The sequence below is a fragment of the Callithrix jacchus genome, chromosome 12, assembly GCF_049354715.1.
Source record: "Callithrix jacchus isolate 240 chromosome 12, calJac240_pri, whole genome shotgun sequence".
Lineage (NCBI taxonomy): Eukaryota > Metazoa > Chordata > Mammalia > Primates > Cebidae > Callithrix > Callithrix jacchus.
In genome coordinates this window covers 13,165,586-13,186,683 of record NC_133513.1, presented here as the reverse complement: position 1 = coordinate 13,186,683, position 21,098 = coordinate 13,165,586, and the positions used below count along the sequence as shown (strand labels likewise).

Below are 21,098 nucleotides of genomic sequence, written 5' to 3'. Positions count from 1 at the left end.
AAATTCAGGGATTACAGGTGTTAGCCACCATGCCAGAACAGCAAAATTCTCTATTACTGGATTCTAACTTTTCTCTCCAGCAGTAACTGTCTTAACTCCACCTCATGTGACCTGGAGGGTATGCTACCTATAAAACTAATGTAAACTGCTGGGGCAATTTCAACATGAGTCAACTGGAGATTGCTACTTGGTGAGAATGCTCAAGTGGCAAAGATCATTTGTTCAGCTAATTTGTAATTAACCTTCACTTCTCACATGTTAGTATGTTAAGTGTCTGGTTTAAGCAATTTATCACAAAAAAAAAAAGCCACAGACTCTCTAAATAACAAAACTTGGGCTTGGAATTTTATAAAGGCAGAAGGAATAAGACAGAGTTGTGGTGTTGCCTTTTTTTTTTTTCTTTTTGAGACACAGTCTCACTCTGTCACCCAGGCTGGAGTGCAGTGGCGAGATCTCAGCTCACTGCAACCTCCACCTCCTGGGTTCAAGCAATTCTCCTGCCTCAGTTTCCCAAGTAGCTGGGATTATGCGCCCACCACCACGCCCAGCTAATTTTTTGTATTTTTCGTAGAGACAGGGTTTCACTACATTGGCCAGGCTAGTTTGAAACGTCTGACCTCAGGCGATCCACCCATCTCAGCTCCCAAAGTGCTGGAATTACAGGCCTGAGCCACAGTGCCAGGCCTTGGTGTGCTTTTTTGAAAGAAGACAGTCTTGCTCTGTTGCCCAGGCTGGAGTGCTGTGCTGCGTTTACAGCTCACTGCAGCCTTGACCTCCCACCTCGGCCTCCAGAGAAGCTGAAACTACAGGTGTGCACCACTAAGCCCAGCTAATTTAAAAATTTTTTGTTTTAAAATTAGTCTACGTTGCCTAGGCTGGTCTCAAACTCCTGGGCTCAAGCAATCCTCTGCCCTTGACCCTCTAAAGTGCGGGGACTACATGCGTGAGCAACTTGTAGCTTACTATTTGATTGCGACCCAAAACCAGAGAGGGGGTTCCAAGAACGTGTGCTGAATCACAAACTTACCTTTTTAATGGGTTTCTTGAACTCCTGCAGTTCTTCAGCACTCATGTCTTCCCATATCTGATAAATAGGATCAATGAATTTCTTTGACCTGTCAACAAAATCACATTTCGAAGTCAAGTTAAATACTTCAGCACAAGTCAAAACTGGTTTGGATCTTTTCTCACAAGACCTATTACCCAAAACCTAGAAGTGAAAACTATAGCTCAAATAATCACACCAAAAAACCCTCTATGTAGGCCGGGTGCAGTGGCTCACGCCTGTAATCCCAGCACTTTGGGACACCATGGTGGAAGGGATCACTTGAGGTTGGGAGTTCAAGACCAGCCTGACCAACATGGGGAAACCCCATCTCTACTGAAAATACAAAGTTAGCCGGGTGTGGTGGTACATGCTTGTAATCCTAAGCTACTCGGGAGGCTGAGGCAGGAGAACTGCTTGAACCCAGGAGGCGGAGGTTGCGGTGAGCCAAGATCACACCATTGCACTCCAAACCGGGCAACAATAGCAAGAAACTCCGTCTCAAAAAAAAACCACAAAAAACTCTCTCTATAAATTTACGCTGTGACTAAGCGGCTCTTGCTGTGTGAGACTTCGTTCACTCATGTGGATGGAGTACTGCACCTACTGTTTTCCATGTTTTCGTTTTCAAGTAAAATTGTTTCTGCACTTGACAAAGACTGACAAGTCAGTTATATATAGTATATCCAAATGAAAATGAAACTATAATATTCTGGAACTCTCTATTTTATATTTCTATACTAATTTGCTGAGAAGTAAGTCTAGGAAAATAACTAATCCGGTTTCAGCCAATCAAGACTTCAGGGACCAGACAATCCCAGATGGTCATGCAGTTATTATAGAAACCATAAGGAGCAAAAATCCTGCTTCCTTATACAAGTTACAAGTTAAGGCTGGTTCAGAACTCAACTAGATAAATCTTTTTTTTGAGACAGAGTCTCACTCTGTTGCCCAGGCTGGAGTGCAGTGGTGCAGTCTTGGTTCACTGCAACCTCCACCTCCTGGGTTCAAGTGATTCTCCCACCTCAGCCTCCTGAGTAGCTGCAATTATAGGTGCCCACCACCACGCCTGGCTTTAGACAGGGTTTTACCATCTTGACCAGGCTGGTCTCAAACTCCTTACCTCAGCCACCCGCCTTGGCCTCCCAAAATGTTGGGATTACAGGCCATGTGCCACTGCACCCAGCCAATCGTTTTTTGTTTGTTTGTTTGTTTATCCTGTACAACAGAATGGGACGTGGTCTCCAGAGGAAGGAACAAGGCACTTGGCAGAAAATGATGAAGCAAGCAAAGACAGCACTCTCCCCTATCCTGGCACTGTTATCCCCATAACTTTACACATTTAAACGACAGTTTAAAGAAAAAAACCCGTGGTGTCAAACTGGCTCCTACCAAGGCAAAGATCTACCCACTCTGGGGTGCCTGCACCACTCAGCAGGTCCTGCTAGGCATCCTCTACTTTGTGTCTGTGAATATATGCAGGGAGACCACGAGACGCTCATCAACAGCAAGGAAGGGCCACTTCCAGCAAAGAGCCCTAAATCCCAATCTTGGGAAAAGCAAATATGTTATCACGTTTCAACCCACCTCTTGTCAATGTTTAAAAGTACCTACCTCTTAAGCACACAGGGATCAAAGGGGAAGAAAGTGTCCAGCGGGTTTGTGCAGGTCTGCACTGAGTCCCCTCCAGCAGTGCTTCTAATGACTGGCAGCATCTGGCGATTGTTCCTCTCAATTATGGTGTAGCAGAAGACGAGCTGGTACTTACTGTGAAACAAAAAAACAACACAGACAAAGACATTAACATGCTGGAATGACTCCCTGCAGATGTGACCTGTGGGTGATAACTGTACCTAGGACAGAGAAATCGCTGAACATAACAAGTGCTAATAACAATTACAACATAAAGCAGAAAAATAACACTTTTAGGGTACCATTCTCTGGATCTTCTATTCACAAGTTTGCTAAGGAGAAAGAAAATGTGGCTATCACTCAGAATGTGAAACTGGGCTTAGGTTTCAATGGGTAATAGATATTATTCATTAAAAATGAATGTTTGCAAGGCAAAACTCTTAGTTTATGTAACTATAGGTGTTTTTATTTTTACTGATTGCAAAATAATTAGAGGGTTGGTGGAAAAAAGATTCTGGAGGCATTCAGTTACTCAGGAGAAAACGGTTGCTGAAGAGGCTTGCTCAAGAAGAAATTAGGCCTTTACTGAAGGAGGGACATGGGGTTGACTAAGTCATGACCTCAGAAACAGGCACAGAAAGGACTAGGCATGGTGAGTGAGAACAGTTAAATGCATAGAAGAAACGATAAAATTTTTAAAAAGGCAATTATGTTGTTAATTTTTCTGATAGTTGTCTCTAAATGATTTAGCAACTTAAAAAATCATTAATTAAACAGCTTCTCCAAGACAAGGATTTAGATCTCACTTCTGTCACTATCCACCTCAGGTTCTCAGGTCACTATGGCAACTTCAAGCCACATACTTGGATTTCTGCCCCATTACTGAGGCTTGAAGCACTTAACACCTCACCCCTCCTCCCAGTGGAGGACGCATCAGCAACAGGACACTGGAGGGTGGTTTGCACTAATGGGTAAAGTTGAAGATCTGCATCTCCTACAGTGCCACAGCCGACCACGCTTCCGGGTATGTGACAAGGAAGCATGTGCCCACACACCAGGACACTCACACAACAATGTTCCTGAACACTGAAACACTTAACACAGCCAGCTGAGCAAGGTGGCTCATGCCTGTAAATCCTAGCACTTTGGGAGGCTGAGGCAGGCAGTTCACTTGAGCTCAGGAGTTTGAGACCAGCCTGGCCAACATGGTGAAACCCTGTCTCTACTAAAAATAAAAAATTAGCTGGACGTGCTGGTGGGCACCTGTATTCCCAGCTACTAGCAGGGCTGAGACAGGAAAATCACTTGAACCCAAGAGGTAGAGGTTGCAGTGAGCCAAGATCACACCACTGCAATCCAGTCTGGGCGACAGAACAAGACCTTGTCTCAAACACAAAACTAACAGCTGAAATCCCAACAAAGACTCAATAAGAAAGAGTCGCAGAACATTACACAGCAGTTATAATCAAAATTAAGCTTTGTGTCAATATGGTTGAATCTCAAAACCAACAAGCAGACAAAATCAACAGCTACAGAATGGTACACACCATTATTTGCCATATCTGTACCTATGCACAGACCTTTATTTCAAGCCCCCACTCCTAGTTTCCTATCGCGGTGTGCCTCCAATGCGCATGCTGACCTCAAATCGAGAGCCCCCGGACCAGCCAGCTCACAAATGCAGCCCTTTGTCCCCACCCTGAGAATATACTAGGGGCAGCTGCCTTTGCCTCTTCTGACCTCACTCTTCGAGCTGCTCACCATCTTAACCAATGTGCTGAAGGCTCCACCCACTCACCGCCGTTGCTTGCTGGTCTCTTCAAGCCTTTTCCTAATCCTTTACTATCACTGCTGAAATCTCACAAGAGAGGATACCTTGACCCAGATGCCTAGCAAAGGAGAAATAAAGAGGGTGAAGGAGCTCAGCAACCTCCAGCTCTGACTTGTTGAAGACTGTAAGCTACAGCACGGCTGAATATCCTCATTAAATACTCAATTCTCCAATGCGCTTTCTCCATAAAGCGGAAGAACTTAGTGAAATCTTACAAAGGAGCCAGACTCCATTTGCATCTGCTGCCAGTCCGGCTCTGACTTTAGGCAAGTGCTTTTACCTCTTTGTACATCCACCTCTCTGTGGATAAACAGGGTTTCACCCTAGAGGGCTGTTCGAGGATCAAATGAGCTCTATGTAAAGTGCTCAGAACTGCCTGGCACAGAGGAAAGGCTATGTATTACCACAGCTACCAGACCTGAGCGAACAATACTCTCAAAACCACTATCCTACTGGTCAGCACTTACCTCACTTCCAGCTGATTTCTGTTACTATGATAGGAGTCACTCCAGTAAGTATCTATGGCTTCCCCCTTCTCAGCTAACTGGTTGCCTTACTTATTTTGAAGTGCGTAGGCTTCTGCTGAATTATGCCCTTGGATAAGAAGTAGCAATTTCTCCATCCTGGCCAACATGGTGAAATGCCATCTCTACTAAAAATACAAAAATAGCCGGGTGTGGTGATGGGAGCCTGTAGTCGCAGCTGCTTGGGAGGCTGGAAAATCGCCTGAACCTGGGGGGTGGAGGTCACAGTGAGCCAAGATGGCGCCACTGCACTCCAGCCTGGTGACAGAGCGAGACTCTGTCTCAAAAACTAAACAAGAGCTGTATTACAGTATTTCCTGCAAGGGCTTGGCTGTTTTTGTTTAAGAAACAGGGTCTCATTCTGGAGCTGACACTGGAGTGCAGTGGCACATTCAGGGCTCACAGCCTCCTTGACCTCCTGGGCTCAAGTGATCCTCCCACCTCAGCCTCCTGAGCAGTTGGGACTACAGGAACATGACACCACCCCCCAGCCAATTTTTAAATTTTTTTTGTAGAGACAGGGTCTCAAGATGTTGCTCAGGCTGGTCTTGAACTCCTGGCCTCAAGCAATCCTCCCACCTCAGCCTCCCAACATGTTGAGATTACAGGCAACAGCCACCACGCCTGGCCTTTTTTAATGTTACTAATTTCCAAAAAATTTAATGGAACCTTACAATACCAGATAAACATAAATATTTTAAATAATTCCCATCAAGAAAGTGTTAAATAACTTACTTTGTGATTGCAGCAAAAAAGTTAACCACCGACGGCAGGCAAATCTTCAGGGGATTTAGCTGGCTCATCACTATCCGCTCAAAATTCAGACTCTGAAGATACTGCAAACCTTTAATTTAAAAAAAAATTTTTTTTTAGGTACAAATTTAAAAGTGTAAGACATCTTTAAAACCATAAATTCACACACATTAAGAAAAAAACGTAAACAATTATTTGCAGAAATGCTTTAAATAAAGGTCCATGCAGACACAGTCACATAGTGTATGGCCCAGGAGAGTGTGACTAGTCTAAACATTCACTGATCACCAAGGTGGCTTCGCTAAAGAATGCTTAGGAAATAGCAGGCTGTAACACTACATGACAATGTGAAGTTCATGTTTGTAAGCTCAGTGTATGCTGAGTTTATACAGAAGGAGAAAAAGACCTTGTGATTTGATTTCAGCTAAGAATCACGACAGGCAACCAAACAGAACAGCAATTTGATTCTAGCTTGTGTGTCTTAAGTTGTTAGTGAGGCTGAGCACTGTTTTCAGGTGCACAGTAGTTATTCGCAGTTTGTATTTTTCTAAACAAGAAACTCTAAATTTGCCTCTGCCTCTGTGGAAGGCAAATTTAGACAGAAACCTCTTTCTCAGAATTAATGAATACAATTCTCTCCTACATGAGTAAAAAAAAGACACTTCATTTATTTTAAGAGGCAAGCTGACCAACTTGTACTTAAGAATATGTTCTTAGGAGTTTCTCTGATGCATATTTTGATAAAAATTACGTAAATGGGATGTCACAGCTTAAAAAGTATCTTTACTTCAGATTCCTGGCATTAATTTATACAAAGACCAGCAGAGATACTTACCTTGTGATAAAACCTTGTCCTACTAGTCCATACAGTGTCTTTGTAGAAGCATGTAGGATGTGTAGGATGTAGGTAAATGTATATAATGCAACACATACAACTTTCGGTTCAGAGCTCTGGCTGTTAACCCAAGGGGACTGAGACCCCCGCAGAACACGTGGCAGTGTCTGAAGAGAGTTTTAGTTGTCCCGACTGGGGGTGGTCAGGACTGCAGTTGGCAGCCGGTAGGTGGAGGCTGTTCAACATCCTACAGGGCAGACAATAGCCCCCAATAATGAAGGATGATGCAGCCCAAACGTCAACTGTGTGAGGCTGAGCACTGGTTTAGAGACAGTGGCTCATGAAACCACGTGAATTATTCATAAACATCAACAAAACAATTTACAGTGACTTCTAAACTATGTTCTCGGAGACTCTCTTCAACTAAAATACACTAATCTAATAAACGAGTTTCAACTGATAGATAGGAATTATAAATAACTCTCGGAAATTAGCAAAAAAATACCGCTCAATGAAATCTCAAGGCTTCAGGCAGAGATGAACCTGAATAAACTCAAACTTTCCAGTCAGCCGAACCTGGCTTCAGTTTCTAATCTTGCCAGTAATTATGTGATCTTGGGAAAATGACTGCCCTTTGCTTTGCTGTCTGTGAAAGGAGAATATGTGCCATTTACTGGGCTGTTACAAGGACAACAAAGAGAGGGTGTATCCACCTGCAGCTTTGTACAGGATGCTGGCACAGCCCAGGGCTCAGCCTCGCCTCTGGAGACGTCTTCACATTTCAAACCCTCTTTCTTAACCTCAAATCCATCTTGAGGGATTTGTAGGGTTCTCAAGCTCAAATCCATCTTAAGGAGTCTGTGGGGAAGTATGAGGTGCTTGAAATTATTGTTAAAAGTATGAGTGTACATGCAGTTTTCTGAATCCATAGTTTTTATTAAAATCTCCAAAAGAGTAAAGAATCACCATTCTAAAGAGCGATAAGAACAAGGAAAATCCAGTCCAGCACTCCTACAACACTGACCTTCTTTCAGGTTTCCACTCAAAAGCTGCTTGTGTCTAAAAACAAAGGTGTAGAACACAGCTTGGCAGGCTGAGTAAAACGGTCCATGGAGAGCAACGTCGCAGAATGCCTTTGTTCCTGAATCCTGGTTATGAAGGTATATGTGCAGCCAGTTAACCATAAGATCTAGGCATGATTTTACAGTACTAGAGAGAAGAAAAATTCAGGTCAACTTTATACTTCATAAAAAACAAAAACAGAGTAACATAACACACAACTGCCTTTCATTACAAACCACACTAAGTAAGTTCACAGGATTCTTTAAATAATACCCATGGACACAAAGGAAAAGCAAAGGAAGGAAGGATAAGGATGGGTTGGTAGGAAGACAACCTTCCAGTTACAGGGCAGAGGAGCTCTGACCTTCTAGGAACAGGTGAGCCCCTAAGAACGTCCCAAGGGATGGAAAGCAGGTTCTCCTAACCATCTCAAAAGCAGCCCTCTTAGGGTGATTGGCCAGACAGGAAAGGTTCACCAACTCCTAAGAGAAAGACAGTCTGGTGGACTTTAGTATTTCCTGATGGAGCCTAGTGAAGTCCTATGGTCAATGATTTTGTGATTGGGGAAGGATTTCAACAGCATCCTTGTCCAAAGATACCTTCATGGACCACTGGAAGAAACTGGCCTCTTAGATAGCTCTATTACCTTTAAAAGGTTTTTTCTTCAGCTTTATCAGATACAATAGATTCGGAATGTAAATGAAAAAAGGACAAACCTACAAAAAGAATCAAAACAGAATACAACACTGTGCTCTATCCACAAAAATAAATGCATCTTCAAATGCAACCACACAGAACAGATGACAAAAGCCTTTCATATGGGGTTTCATAAATATATTTTAAAAGACACTTTATTCTAAAATCACTGCTTAGAAATATAAACATCTTGCACAGAGTGGGGATTTTATTCACTTAAATAATCATACCAAAAAAATAAGGCAGATATTTTTGACTTAAGACAATGCTACACTCTTTTTAAAGCATGATATTAAAAAGTACTTGAAAAATTAGGCTACTTACATAAGAGGAATAAATTTAGCTCTTGCCAAAAAGCTTCCGATATAATTTCCAGCAGCCTGCCTGATGATGGCAGGATTACTTGGATCCTGTAGTTTTTTCCAGAGATGTTCCAGAAATGCCTCTGCAAACCCCTATAAAGAGAATGTGTCGGTGTCACATTTTTTTAATGCCTAAGATAATCTGGCTATCAAAATCCTAAGATTTTTACTTCACCAATGTGGCGAAAAGTTCTAGCATCTCACAAGTACTTCATGGTCTTCATTTTTTAAACACTTTGAGAGAATACTATTAAAAACAAAAAGCATCTCATGTGTTAAATAATTCAATGGATCCCAAACAAATCAACCCGTGGCCGGTGCGGCGACTCACACCTGAGATTAGGAGTTTGAGACCAGCCTGGCCAACACGGTGAAACCCTGTCTCTACTACAAATACAAATATTAGCCAGGCATGGTGGCGGGTGCCTGTAATCCCAGCCACTTGGGTGGCCGAGGCAGGAGAATCGCTAGAACCCGAGGCAAGGACTGCAGTGAGCCAAGATCACAGCACTGCACTCTAGGCTGGGCAACAGAGCGAGACACCGTCTAAAAAAAAAAAAAAGCCGGGAAGGTACAAATTCAATAGGTTTGTGACAGGGCTTTGGAATCCACATATTATAAAAGCTCTTCACGTGATTCCAATGTCAGCCAGAACTTGTGACCAGCAATAACTCATACCCCATGGAGCTCCACATGGGCACTCCTGTGAGCATGAAGCACCCTTCCCGTCTCTGCACACCCTGAATCAACCATCAACGGAAATACGGTCTAAAGTTTAGCTGGTATTTGAGTAATTATGCCAATTATGGAAAAAAAGAGACACAGCTTCTTAGTAAAGGGTGTAACTTCCAACTTCTCCCAAACAGCGCTTTTCTGAAGCTAGGCACGTCCATGTGGGCAGACTAAGTTCAACCTTCTTTCCCATGACAAGCACCCTCCTAACCTCTACAAAGCCACAAAATCGTTGCAGAGAAGAGCCTTCCCCAACAACAACAAAAAAGAGCAAATGCCTAAAGTTTTAAAACTCTAGATTAAAAAGTTGGTTTGGGGTAGTTACAACTCAACCCTTGGAAAGAACAAAGGAAATACAATTAATTACCCCATATGAGATTTTAAGCAAAAGGCTTAAGGGAAGAACTCCACCTAGTGACCAAAAGGCAGGATGACATTTTCGCAGCACCTAGCTAGGCAGGCAGGCAGCAATTGTTTTCTCTCCAAGTGTACAGAGAAGGGAACGTGGGCCAGGCGCAGCAGTTCATGCCTGTAATTCCAGCACTTCGGGGGCCAGGGAACGGGCGGATCACCTGAAGTCTGGAGCTCGAGACCAGCCCAGCCAACATAGTGAAACCCTGGCTCTATTAAAAATACAAAAATTAGCCAGGTGTGGTAACCCGTGGTCCCAGCTACTTGGGAGGGTGAGGCCTGAGAATTGTTTTGAGCCCAGGAGGCGGAGGTTGCAGCAGTGGGCAGCAGAGCAAGACTGTGTCTCAAAAAAGAAAAAAACAAAGAAAAGAGAATGTGATTTTATTAAGGGGACAAGCAAAGTAAGCTCAAGGAAAATACTTACCTCATGGTCTCTGTCCACCCCAGTTTTTAGGGAAAAGTTGCGGGCAAGAACAAAATAAGCTAAGATAATGTCAATGGCATTCTTACTCACCAATTTGAAGCTACAGAGGTAAAACATTAAGAACTGTACATGGCAGGAGGCATGGGTGGGCAACAGGAGTTTGTCAAAGATGTTTATCAGGTTGCGATACAGATCCTTCGTTTTGCCGTTATCAACCTTTCCTATGGAGAAAATAACGCATTTTAGTTTTTATAAAGACATGTTTTCAAGTTTCATCTGCTGGATTTTTTTTTTTATAAAGAACACACACCATTAAAAAAAAAAACATTATGAGAACAATCCAAGATGGCCGATCGCTAACATCCCGGGATTGCAGCTCTCAGGGAAGGCGCGGAGAACTAGAGGACGCCACACTTTCAGACAAAGTCTGGTCGCTCACGGAGCAGAAGATCCCCCAGTGGTGGAAACACACGGGTCGCCAGGGCGACTCTCGTGGTCGGCGCAGCGGTTCCGCCGGCACCTCGGCGCGGCAGCGCTAGGCTCAGAGTAAACAGGACCGGTTCCCCTTCAGACTGAGGTTTGGAGCCCCGGGAAGGCAGAGTCGCCTACTACAGAAACAAGAAGGAAGCCCGACAGGAGAATCCTGGGCAGAAAAGCACCATCAGTTTTAACGCCGCTGCTCTGGCCCTGGGAACTAACAACCTGGACGTCCACTCAAGAGACCTAATCTGAAAGTTGGTAATTTCAAAGACGACAGGAGGATAAATTTACAATGGTGGGAAGAAACCAGCGTAAAAAAGCTGAGAATACTTAAAGTCAGAACGCCTCTCCCTCTAAAGATGATCACAGTTCCACATCAGCAATGGAACAAGGCTTGATGGAGAACGAGCGCATCCTGATGACAGAATCACTCTTCAAGGAATGGATAATAACAAACTTCGGTGAGTTAAAAGAACATGTTGTAGCCCAACGTAAAGAAACTAGGAACTTTGAAAAAAGGTTTGATGAAATCCTATTGAGAATAGACAACTTAGAAAGGAGTATGAGTGAATTAATGGAACTGAAGAATACAATACAGGAACTCCGAGAAGTATGCACAGGTTTAAACACTCGAATTGTTCAAGCAGAAGAAGGGATATCAGAGGTCAAAGTCCAACTTAATGAAATAAAACGTGAAGAAAAGATTAGAGAAAAAAGGATAAAAAGGAATGAGCAAAGTCTCCAAGAAATGTGCGACTATGTGAAAAGACCAAATTTACGTTTGATAGGTGTACCTGAATGCGACAAAGAGAATGAATCCAAGCTGGAAAATACCCTTCAGGATATTATTCAGGAAAATTTTCCTAAACTAGCAAAGCAGGTCAACATTCAACCCCAGGTAATACAGAGAACACCACAAAGATATTCCTCAAGAAGAGCAACCCCAAGGCACATAATCGTTAGATTCACCAGGGTTGAAACGAAGGAGAGGATACTAAGGGCAGCCAGAGAGAAAGGTCAGATTACCCACAAAGGCAAGCCTATCAGACTTACAGCAGATCTCTCGGCAGAAACTCTACAGGCCAGAAGAGAGTGGGGGCCAATATTCAACATCCTCAAAGAACAGAACCTTCAGCCCAGAATTTCATATCCAGCCAAACTAAGCTTCACAACTGAAGGAAAAATAAAATCTTTTATGAACAAGCAAGAACTCAGAGATTTTATTACCACCAGGCCTGCTTTACAAGAGCTTCTGAAAGAAGCATTACACACAGAAAGAAACAACCAGTATTAGCCTTTCTAAAAATACACCAAAAAGTAAAGAGCACCAACATAAAGAAGAATTTACACCAACGAATGGATAAAACAGCCAGTCAACATTAAATGGCAGTAACCCTAAATTTAAATTGACTGAATTCCCAATCAAAAGACACAGCCAAAACCCAACGGCATGTTACATCCAGACCTGTTTCACATGCAAGGATACACAAAGACTCAAAACAAAGGGATGGAGAAAGATTTACCAACCAAATGGAGAGCAAAAATAAATAATAAATAAATAAAAAGCAGGAGTTGCAATTCTTGTATCAGATAAAATAGATTTTAAAGCAACAAAGATATAGTGGTAAAAGGATCAATGCAACAACAAGAGCTAACGATCCTAACACCCAGATAGGAGACTTATATTCAATGAGACAGAAAATTAATAAGGATATCAAGGACTCGAACTCAGATCCAGAACAAGTAAACTTAATAAATATTTATAGAGCTCTCCACTTTAAATACACAAAATATACATTCTTGTCAATACCACATCACACCTACCCATTAGTTTAAATGAAACATTCATTGGCCATTATTAATACCCAATTTTTTTCCAAAATAAAGCAATATTTCCATTTACTCTCCCTCTTTCTCTTCTTCTTTCTTCCTCTCCTTTACTTATTTTTTTTTTTCTTTACTTCTCTCAAAAAAAAAAGAAATCAACTTGTAAACCCCTAGATCCAGGTCGGCAATGTCTCGTTCATTGCTTGATTTCCTTTCTTCCCTTCCCTCCCTCCCTCCCTCCCCGCTTCCTCCCTTCCTTCCTCCCTACCGTCCTTATTCCCTTCCTTCCTGCCTTCCTCCCCCACAAAAAAAAAAAAAAAAAAAAAAAAAAAAAAAACAACATTATTAAGCCAGGCTTGGTGAACTCTCATGCCTGTAATCCCAACACTTCGGAAAGCCGAGGCAGGTGGATCACCTAAGATCAGGAATTCAAGACCAGCCTGACCAACATGGGAGAAACCCCGCCTCTACTAAAAATACAAAATTAGCTGGGCATGGTGGCACATGCCTGTAATCCCAGCTACTTGGGAAGCTGAGGCAGGAGAATCACTTGAACCTGGGAGGCAGAGGTTGTGGTGAGCCGAGATCACGCCATTGCATTCCAGCCTAAGCAACAAGAGTGAAACCACCAGCTCAAAACCAAAACCAAAACCAAAACCGTTATCCAGCCATGCACAGTGGCTCCTGCCTGCAATCCCAGCACTTTGGGAGTCCAAAGTGGGAGGGAGCTCAGGAGTTCAAGGGTAGCCCGGGCAACATAGTGAGGGTCTGTCTCTACAAGTAAAAATCAAAAAATTAGCCAGGTATGGTGGCACACCTGTGATCCCAGTTACATGGAAGGCTGAGGCAGATGAACAGCTTGAGCCCAGGAGGTCAAGGCTGCAGTAAGCCATGTTCATGCCACTGCATTCCAGCCTGAGCTACAGAGTAAGACCGTGTCTATTTACAAAACAAACAACAAACAAAAAAAAACACTTTGGGAGGCCAAGGTGAGTGGATCACAAGGTCAGGTGTTTAGACCAGCCTGACCAACATGGAGAAACCCTGTCTCTACTAAAAATACAAAAATTAGCTGGGTGTGGTGGTGGGCGCCTGTAATCCCAGCTACTCAGGAGGTTAAGGCAGGAGAATCGCTTAAACCCAGGAGGAGGAGGTTGCAGTGAGCCAAGACCATGCCATTGTACTCCAACCTGGGCAAAAGAGTGAGACTGTGTCTCAACAACAATAAAGACACTCATTAAAATACAATTAAAACAAAATGCTACTTTTTAGTTTGCACACATTTTCCTCTGAGTATAATAACCTAACCCCTGCAAGGAAGCAGACCCTCACCCCACACACTGTGGCAAAGTCAGAAATACAAACCCTTCTGAAGGGCAATTCTGCAATTCGTGTAGCAAAAGACCTCGGATCCAATAACTCTACTGCTAGTAAACAACTGAATATATAGGCACAAGAATGTTCATTATACTGTTACTTATAATGGTGAAGACAGTAAGAGACAGTTAAACCCATATGATCAATAACATTTGTTATTACAGTTGTTTTTTTTGAAGAGATGGGGTCTTGTTATATTGCCCAGGCTGGTCTTGAACTCCTGGCCTCAGGTGATCCTCCCCCGCAGCCTATGTGTTGGAATTCAATGACACTTATTTCAAAATAGGCAATGATATGAGAAAATGTTCACCTTCACCATCCATGTAAAGGGCACATTATAAAACACTTAGGTTTAGTGTGACCCCCTGAATCCACTAAAAAATACACTCCTACATATACACATGCTAACAAAAAAGAGAAAAAAGGCAAATTTCAAAATGCTCCTAACAGTTCTTTGAATAGCAGAAATGTGGCCATTTAAATTGTTTTTATCCTTTCCTGTAGTTTCCAAATTTTCTCTAATCAACGTGTATTATTTCTACAACAGCCAGATCGTAAAAATAGTAATGCAGTTGGGCCGGGCACGGTGTCTCAAGCCTGTAATCCCAGCACTTTGGGAGGCTGAGGCGGGTGGATCATGAGGTCCAGAGATCGAGACCATCCTGGTCAATATGGTGAAACCCCGTCTCTACTAAAAATACAAAAAATTAGCTGGGCATGGTGGGGCGTGCCTGTAATCCCAGCTACTCAGGAGGCTGAGGCAGGAGAATTGCCTGAACCCAGGAGGCAGAGGTTGCGGTGAGCCGAGATTGTGCCATGGCACTGCAGCCTGGGTAACAACAGCGAAACTCCGCCTCAAAAAAAAGGTAATGCAGTCAACTCAGATTCCAGTTCTATTATTCTGACTCACTGAGCTCATCTTAAATCTTAGCAATGTGAAAAGAAAGAAATTCTGTTTTGCATTGGCAAAGGTTTTAGTAGATTAAAGTTCCTTGAAGGTGCCAAGCAAAGGCTCTCTAAACTCAATACATAACAGAGCACCACATACCAGTGCCCTCTACACTGTTCTTAAATGTATTCAGCAACCTGAGCATAATTTGATATGACTAAACCTGGCCAAATTCCATATATAATCTTTTAACACAACAATCACTGAAAAGACCAAAGACAAGTATGACTCAGCCAGAATCCCAGTCCCATTTTCAAGCAATGTGACTGACAAGTAACTTGACTTCCTTAAACTATCTTAAACTCATACTCAAGAGGGGTTTTTACAGGATTTTTATTAGTACTAGAGATACTGTATGGAAAATGCCCAGCACAGACTCAGGTAAATTGCAGGTATTCAATAAACAGTCACTACTGTGATTTACCGTCTACATAGCAGACATCCTTCATGTAGGACAAAAGCAAAGACATCAGGATGTCCAGGCGCTCGGCTACAGGATGCACCATTTGGTCAAGCCGTTTGGGATCAGCCCTTGTTTCGTGTTCAGTTTCTTCATCTTCATCCTTGAAAGAAAAAAAGTAAATGCTAACATTAAAAAATTCAGTGTGAAAGTGGTTTAGTAGAAAAATCGTCCTAAGTGATTATTTCTGCTAAAAGATAAAACAAAGAGGCTGGGCGCAGCGGCTCACACCTATAATCCCGGCACTTTGGGAGGCTGAGGCAGGAGGATCACTTGAGGTCAGGAGTTCAAGACCAGCCTGACCAACATGGTAAAACCCAGTCTCTACTAAAAATACAAAAATTACCCAGGCATGGTGGTACACACCTGTAATTCCAGTTACTTGAGAAGCAGAGGCAAGAAAATAGCTTGAACCTCAGAGGTGGAGCAGGCTGCAGTGAGCCTAGTTCATGCCACTGGACTCCAGCCTGGGTGACAGAGTAACATTCTGTAGTGGCTCCCGTCTATAATTACCAACACTCTGAAAGGACACAGATCACTTGAGCTCAGGAGCTTGAGACCAGCCTGAGCAACATAGTGAGGCCCATCTCTAAAAAAATATTTTAAAAGTAGCCAGGTGTGGTGGCACTGTAGTCCCAGCTACTTGAGAGGCTGAGGTAGGCAATCACTTGAGTCCAGGAGGTCGAAGCTGTAGTGAGCCAAGATCACATCACTGCTCTCCAGCCTGGGCAACAGAGCAACACCGTGTCTCAAATTAAAATAAAAAGAAAGAAAGAAATGTAGACATCTTTCCAGGGTCTCATTCAGGGATGTGAATCAGAACCACCTGCGAAATTTAAAATAAAAGCCAAGACTCAGAACACCAGCTTCCAATTCTCATTTAGAAGACCCAATGAGAGCTAGCCATGCAAACATTATAGGTGCCCCCCACCTCTGCTCCTGGAGGGTGCTGTTGGAGCCAGGCCCCCTTTTCCAGGTCAGGATATCATCTCCCTGTAGCTGTGAGTACCAGAGCCAACAGCTCAAAGCTACCTTCCCCAGAGCTGCCCTGAGCAGAAAGGAGCCAGGACCACCCTTGCATTCTTTCCGGCCCCTCCCACTAGAACCAATGACTGATTGGCAAGGTGTCAGAAAGGGTATTTCCTTGGTCTCAAACTGACACCAAACTCTGTAGAGCAATCTATGCCCCAGAGTGCCTAGAGGGATCAGGCTGTAGCGACCTCCCAAGTGAGACCCAGCCCTGGCTTAGTTCCCCTGCCCTTTTCTGCTCCCTGACATCCTCTGTCCCAAGGGCACCTGAATCCCTATCTCAGAGACACCACCCAAAGAAGTACTGCTATAAAGTGGACAAGTGGTAAAATGTAGAAATTAAACAGGTATGCTTTTCTATATACGACAGCCTCACAAACAGCATCTGGCTTACAAAGACAAACACTGAAAGTTATAAGCACGAAAGTGAAACACAGTTCACCAAACCCAAATTCAAAGCCCTGGAAATAAACCAGTTACACCAAGTACTAAATGACACGGCAGAAAATGACTCATATAAGGACTTGTTTTCAAGTTTGCTAAACTTTTTAATTACTTCAATCTAAAGCTGTAACAAAGATGAGCAGCACTAGAGATTTCCACGCTTTGAAATGATAAACTGTATGTTTGCTTTCATTGAAAAAATGCTAACCATATTAAACAATCCTTCTGTGGAATCTGTCCCACCACAAGTTTGTGCTGCTGTTTCCTCAGCATCTTCAATATCCTGCCGGGATGCACTCACCTACAAAAGAGGGGGGAAAAAATAAAAGGATTTTAAAAATACAACTATGTTATTTTGGGACTGGAAATTCATCTGATACACACACATTCAAGGTGTCCAGATGAGTACCTTATATCGCACTCCAACACAATACACAATTATGGTGCAAGCCTGTAAATTGACCTAGGTCATGAAGGAATTTAAATTTTATAAACCAAGCCCCTTTTACTACACACTTACATAAAATCAACAACTATCACAGGATGCTCTATGCCAGGCAGCCTCAACAAATTCAACATTTATTCTATCTCTGATATGGTCTGGCTCTGTGTCCCCACCCAAATTTCATCTTGAATTGTACTCCTGTAATTCCTATGTGTTGTGGGAGGGACTTGGTGGGAGATAATTTGAATCATGGGGTCAGTTTCCCCATACTGTTCTCATGGTAGTGAATAAGTCTCATCTGTTGATTTTATAAGGGGTTTCCGCTTTTACATCTTCCTCATTTTTCTCTTGCTGCCACCATGTAAGAAGTGCCTTTCATCACACCATGATTCTGAGACCTCCCCAGCCTTGTGAAACTGTAAATCCAATTAAACCTCTTTTTCTTCCCAGGTTCAGTTATGTCTTTATCAGCAGCATGAAAATGGGCTAATAAAGTACACACAAGACAGTCACTGACATATTGTGCAAAATAAACATATCGTCTATCAACGGAGCAGAAAAATGATGAACCGCAACCTGAATGTGAATTATTTTTATTTTGGTATATCATCCTTCAAATATCTTAATACCACTCAAACCACGCCTTTTTAAATTATCTATGCTTGACCTTCTTTGTAAACATTCTAAAATGTTGTTTCACTATATACCAGAGAAAAACTACAAGGAAAAGACACACAGTTGGCCAGAGGGGGGCAACTGCAAGTGAGCAATGCACCAGTGGACCCAAGCTCCAGCTCCTCTAAGACCTCATTCCATCTTCCTGCTTCCCTACAGAATCAATGCTTCCCTCCACCAAAGTTCCTCTCCACTCAGTCCACAAACATGCTGTCTCCTGACTCCTGAACCACGCAGGCCCCTAGCCCTGTTCCACCCCTCCTTCCACCACAACCCTGCACCAAGGTCTCTAACAGTCCCAATTCTGCTTCCCCACCATCCACATCCTCTCCTGAAATGCAGCTTCTGCCTCTTCACTGACTTGCTCCTCTAGAAAGGAAAAAGATTACCTTCTAACCACTAAATCCAAGGACTGTTGCTCTTTTCATCCTTCTAAAAAATGACAGCGGTATCTGATGCTGCTGACCAAACTCCTTCCTGCAGATCCTTCCTGAGCATCCAGACTCTTATTTTCCTCACACCTCTGATCACCCTTCTCCTCCCTTGTCCTACTGTATCTTTCCACAGGTTTATGCTCAGGTCCCCACCTCCAGCCACGACTGCCTGTGCGTATTCTCTGGTAGGCCGCCCACCAGCAACTCAACCTGCCAAGATGGAACTCCTCTCCCAACAGCCTCCTGTTGAGATTTCTAACTGCCATTAATGGCAGCACCAAGAGTCTATTCCACAGGGAGCCATCTTTGAAGGTTTCCTTTCCCTTGCTGTCTGCCTCTCCTCCTCCAAACCAGTCTCAAGCACCAGGTCACTTTTCCTCACAATGTTACTAGAACCACTTCCTTTCATTCCTACTGCACCTTAGTGCGGGCCTCCTTAAAAAAAGTTTTAGCTGTTTACAATTAAAATCTGCACTTGTTAAAAAAGGCCAAGCAGGAAAAATCACTTCCTTTGGAATGCCTTCCTGACCCAACTGTGATTCTCTCAAGTTGTTTAACTCAAAATGTTGCATACACAGCATTCTTCACAACTGTACTTTTACATCTTGGTGACTACTTAATGCCTTGTTCCCCAATCATGAGAAAGAACAGTTTATAACTCCCAGCACATACACAGATGGAGCTCAAGACACATTCAAAGAAAGGAAGCAAAGAATGGTGCAAGCAGATTCTTTTCTATCACTGACTATTGTTTCCACATACTGTGATTATACCAAATTCAAGTCAGTAAATGAAAATAAAAATAGATTACTCAATACTTACATCCAACTTTAGTAACTTTTCAATAATAAGCTCCAGAATTTCATGCCTCAAGGTTGGAAAATAAACACTAATCCTTAGTAAGTTATGAACATAACATTCCTAAAGCAGAAAACATAAAACATTTCAACAGAGAATAAATATTTTTCATAATTATGTAGGCAAAACATCAACTACAGGACCTTTAGTTTCAAATATTTAAATAGAGAAAACAGACTCTCAAGCAATACAAAAACTGTACTGTTTCTACATATGTATTATGTTCGGTATAATCATTTCAATCATCCCCAGTAAATAAAATTTTTAATTTGCATAACTAGTTTTTTTAATAGCTGAATTAATAAAACTCATATATCTGGTTTTTGTAATTTTCAGTAAAAAGAAAAAAACAACTCGTATCACACAATTACCAACTTAAAGTATACAATTCAAGTTTTTCATACATTCAGTTATGTGACCATCAACATAATTTCAGAACATTTATTTTTCTTTAAGAGACAGGGTCTTGGGCCAGGTGCAGTGGCTCATGCCTGTAGTCCTAGTACTTTGGGAGGCCAAGGCAGATGGATCACAAAGTCAGGAGATTGAGACCATCCTAGCTAACATGTTTTGTCATCTCTTCACCAGTTGACAGACATCTGAGTTGCTTCTAAATGAGGCTATTATGAATGGAGCTGCTTTGAACATCCATGTACACGTGTTTTTCTGTGAAAATGTATTTTCATTTCTCTTGTAAAAACGCAGCAGTTTAGTAGGCCAGGCGCGGTGGCTCACGCCTGTAATCCCAGCACTTTGGGAGGCCGAGGCGGGTGGATCACGAGGTCAAGTGATCAAGACCATCCTGGTCAACAAGATGAAACCCCGTCTCTACTAAAAATACAAAAAAATTAGCTGGGCATGGTGGCACGCGCCTGTAATCCCAGCTACACAGGAAGCTGAGGCAGGAGAATTGCCTGAACTCAGGAGGCAGAGGATGCAGTGAGCCAAGATCCCACCATGGCACTCCAGCCTGGGTAACAAGAGCGAAACTCCGTCTCAAAAAAAAAAAAAAAAGCAACAGTTTGCTGATGCTTAGGACCCAACAAATAAAAAACCAAAAACCAAACCCAGCAGTGGAACTGCTGAGTCAAATGGTAATTCTACCTTGAAGAAATGCCATGCTATTTTTCAAAACAGCTGTACCATTTTACATTCTCACTGGCAACACATGGCACTTCCCATGTTCCCATTTCTCCACATCCTTGTCAACACTTGTTACTGTCTCGTCTTTATTATAGTCATCCTTGTGGGCATGAGTGAAACCCATTTCCCTGATGACTAATGTGTTGGGCTTCTTTTCATGTGCTTTTATTGCAGAAATGACTTTTCAGATCCTTTGCCCATTTATTATTGAATTATAAAAGTTCTTTACATGTACAAGTCCATTACCAAACATATAATTTAGAAACATTTTCTCCCATTATTTGGGGATTGTTTTCCTCTTCTTTAAGGTGTCCTATTTTGTACTTCAAAATTAAAAGTCAAACACTTTTAATTTTGAAGTACAACTGATGTAGTTTTTCTTTGGTTGCTTCTGCTCCAGCCGTCAAATCTGGAAATTATTGCCTAATCCAACATCATGAAAATGTACCAATTTTCTTCTAAGAGTTTTATTGCTTTTACTCTTCATGTAGGGCTTTTATTGATTTTGAGTTCATTTTTGTATATGGATATCCATATACCTCATTTTTTTGCATGTGCATAACCATTTGTGCCACCGGCATTTGTTGAAAAGACTATTCTTGTCCCTTATTCAATTGTCTTGGACAGCTGGGGTATGTTGGTCTTCTGTCCCATAACCATGCTGAACTCA

General features: G+C 42.5%; 1 protein-coding gene across 1 annotated transcript in view; it reads right to left on the bottom strand.

Annotated features, from left to right (window-relative positions):
* RRN3 (RNA polymerase I transcription factor RRN3) overlaps positions 1 to 21,098 on the bottom strand; it is a 36,873-nt gene that overhangs the window by 3,583 nt on the left and 12,192 nt on the right. The window contains exons 9-17 of the mRNA XM_078344674.1: positions 19,250 to 19,348; positions 17,082 to 17,174; positions 15,365 to 15,503; positions 10,398 to 10,528; positions 8,703 to 8,833; positions 7,645 to 7,829; positions 5,768 to 5,876; positions 2,660 to 2,812; positions 1,028 to 1,115 (exon numbers count right to left, since the gene is read on the bottom strand). Coding sequence (XP_078200800.1) covers positions 1,028 to 1,115; positions 2,660 to 2,812; positions 5,768 to 5,876; positions 7,645 to 7,829; positions 8,703 to 8,833; positions 10,398 to 10,528; positions 15,365 to 15,503; positions 17,082 to 17,174; positions 19,250 to 19,348 — 1,128 coding nt within the window. The remainder of the gene's footprint in view (positions 1 to 1,027; positions 1,116 to 2,659; positions 2,813 to 5,767; positions 5,877 to 7,644; positions 7,830 to 8,702; positions 8,834 to 10,397; positions 10,529 to 15,364; positions 15,504 to 17,081; positions 17,175 to 19,249; positions 19,349 to 21,098) is intronic.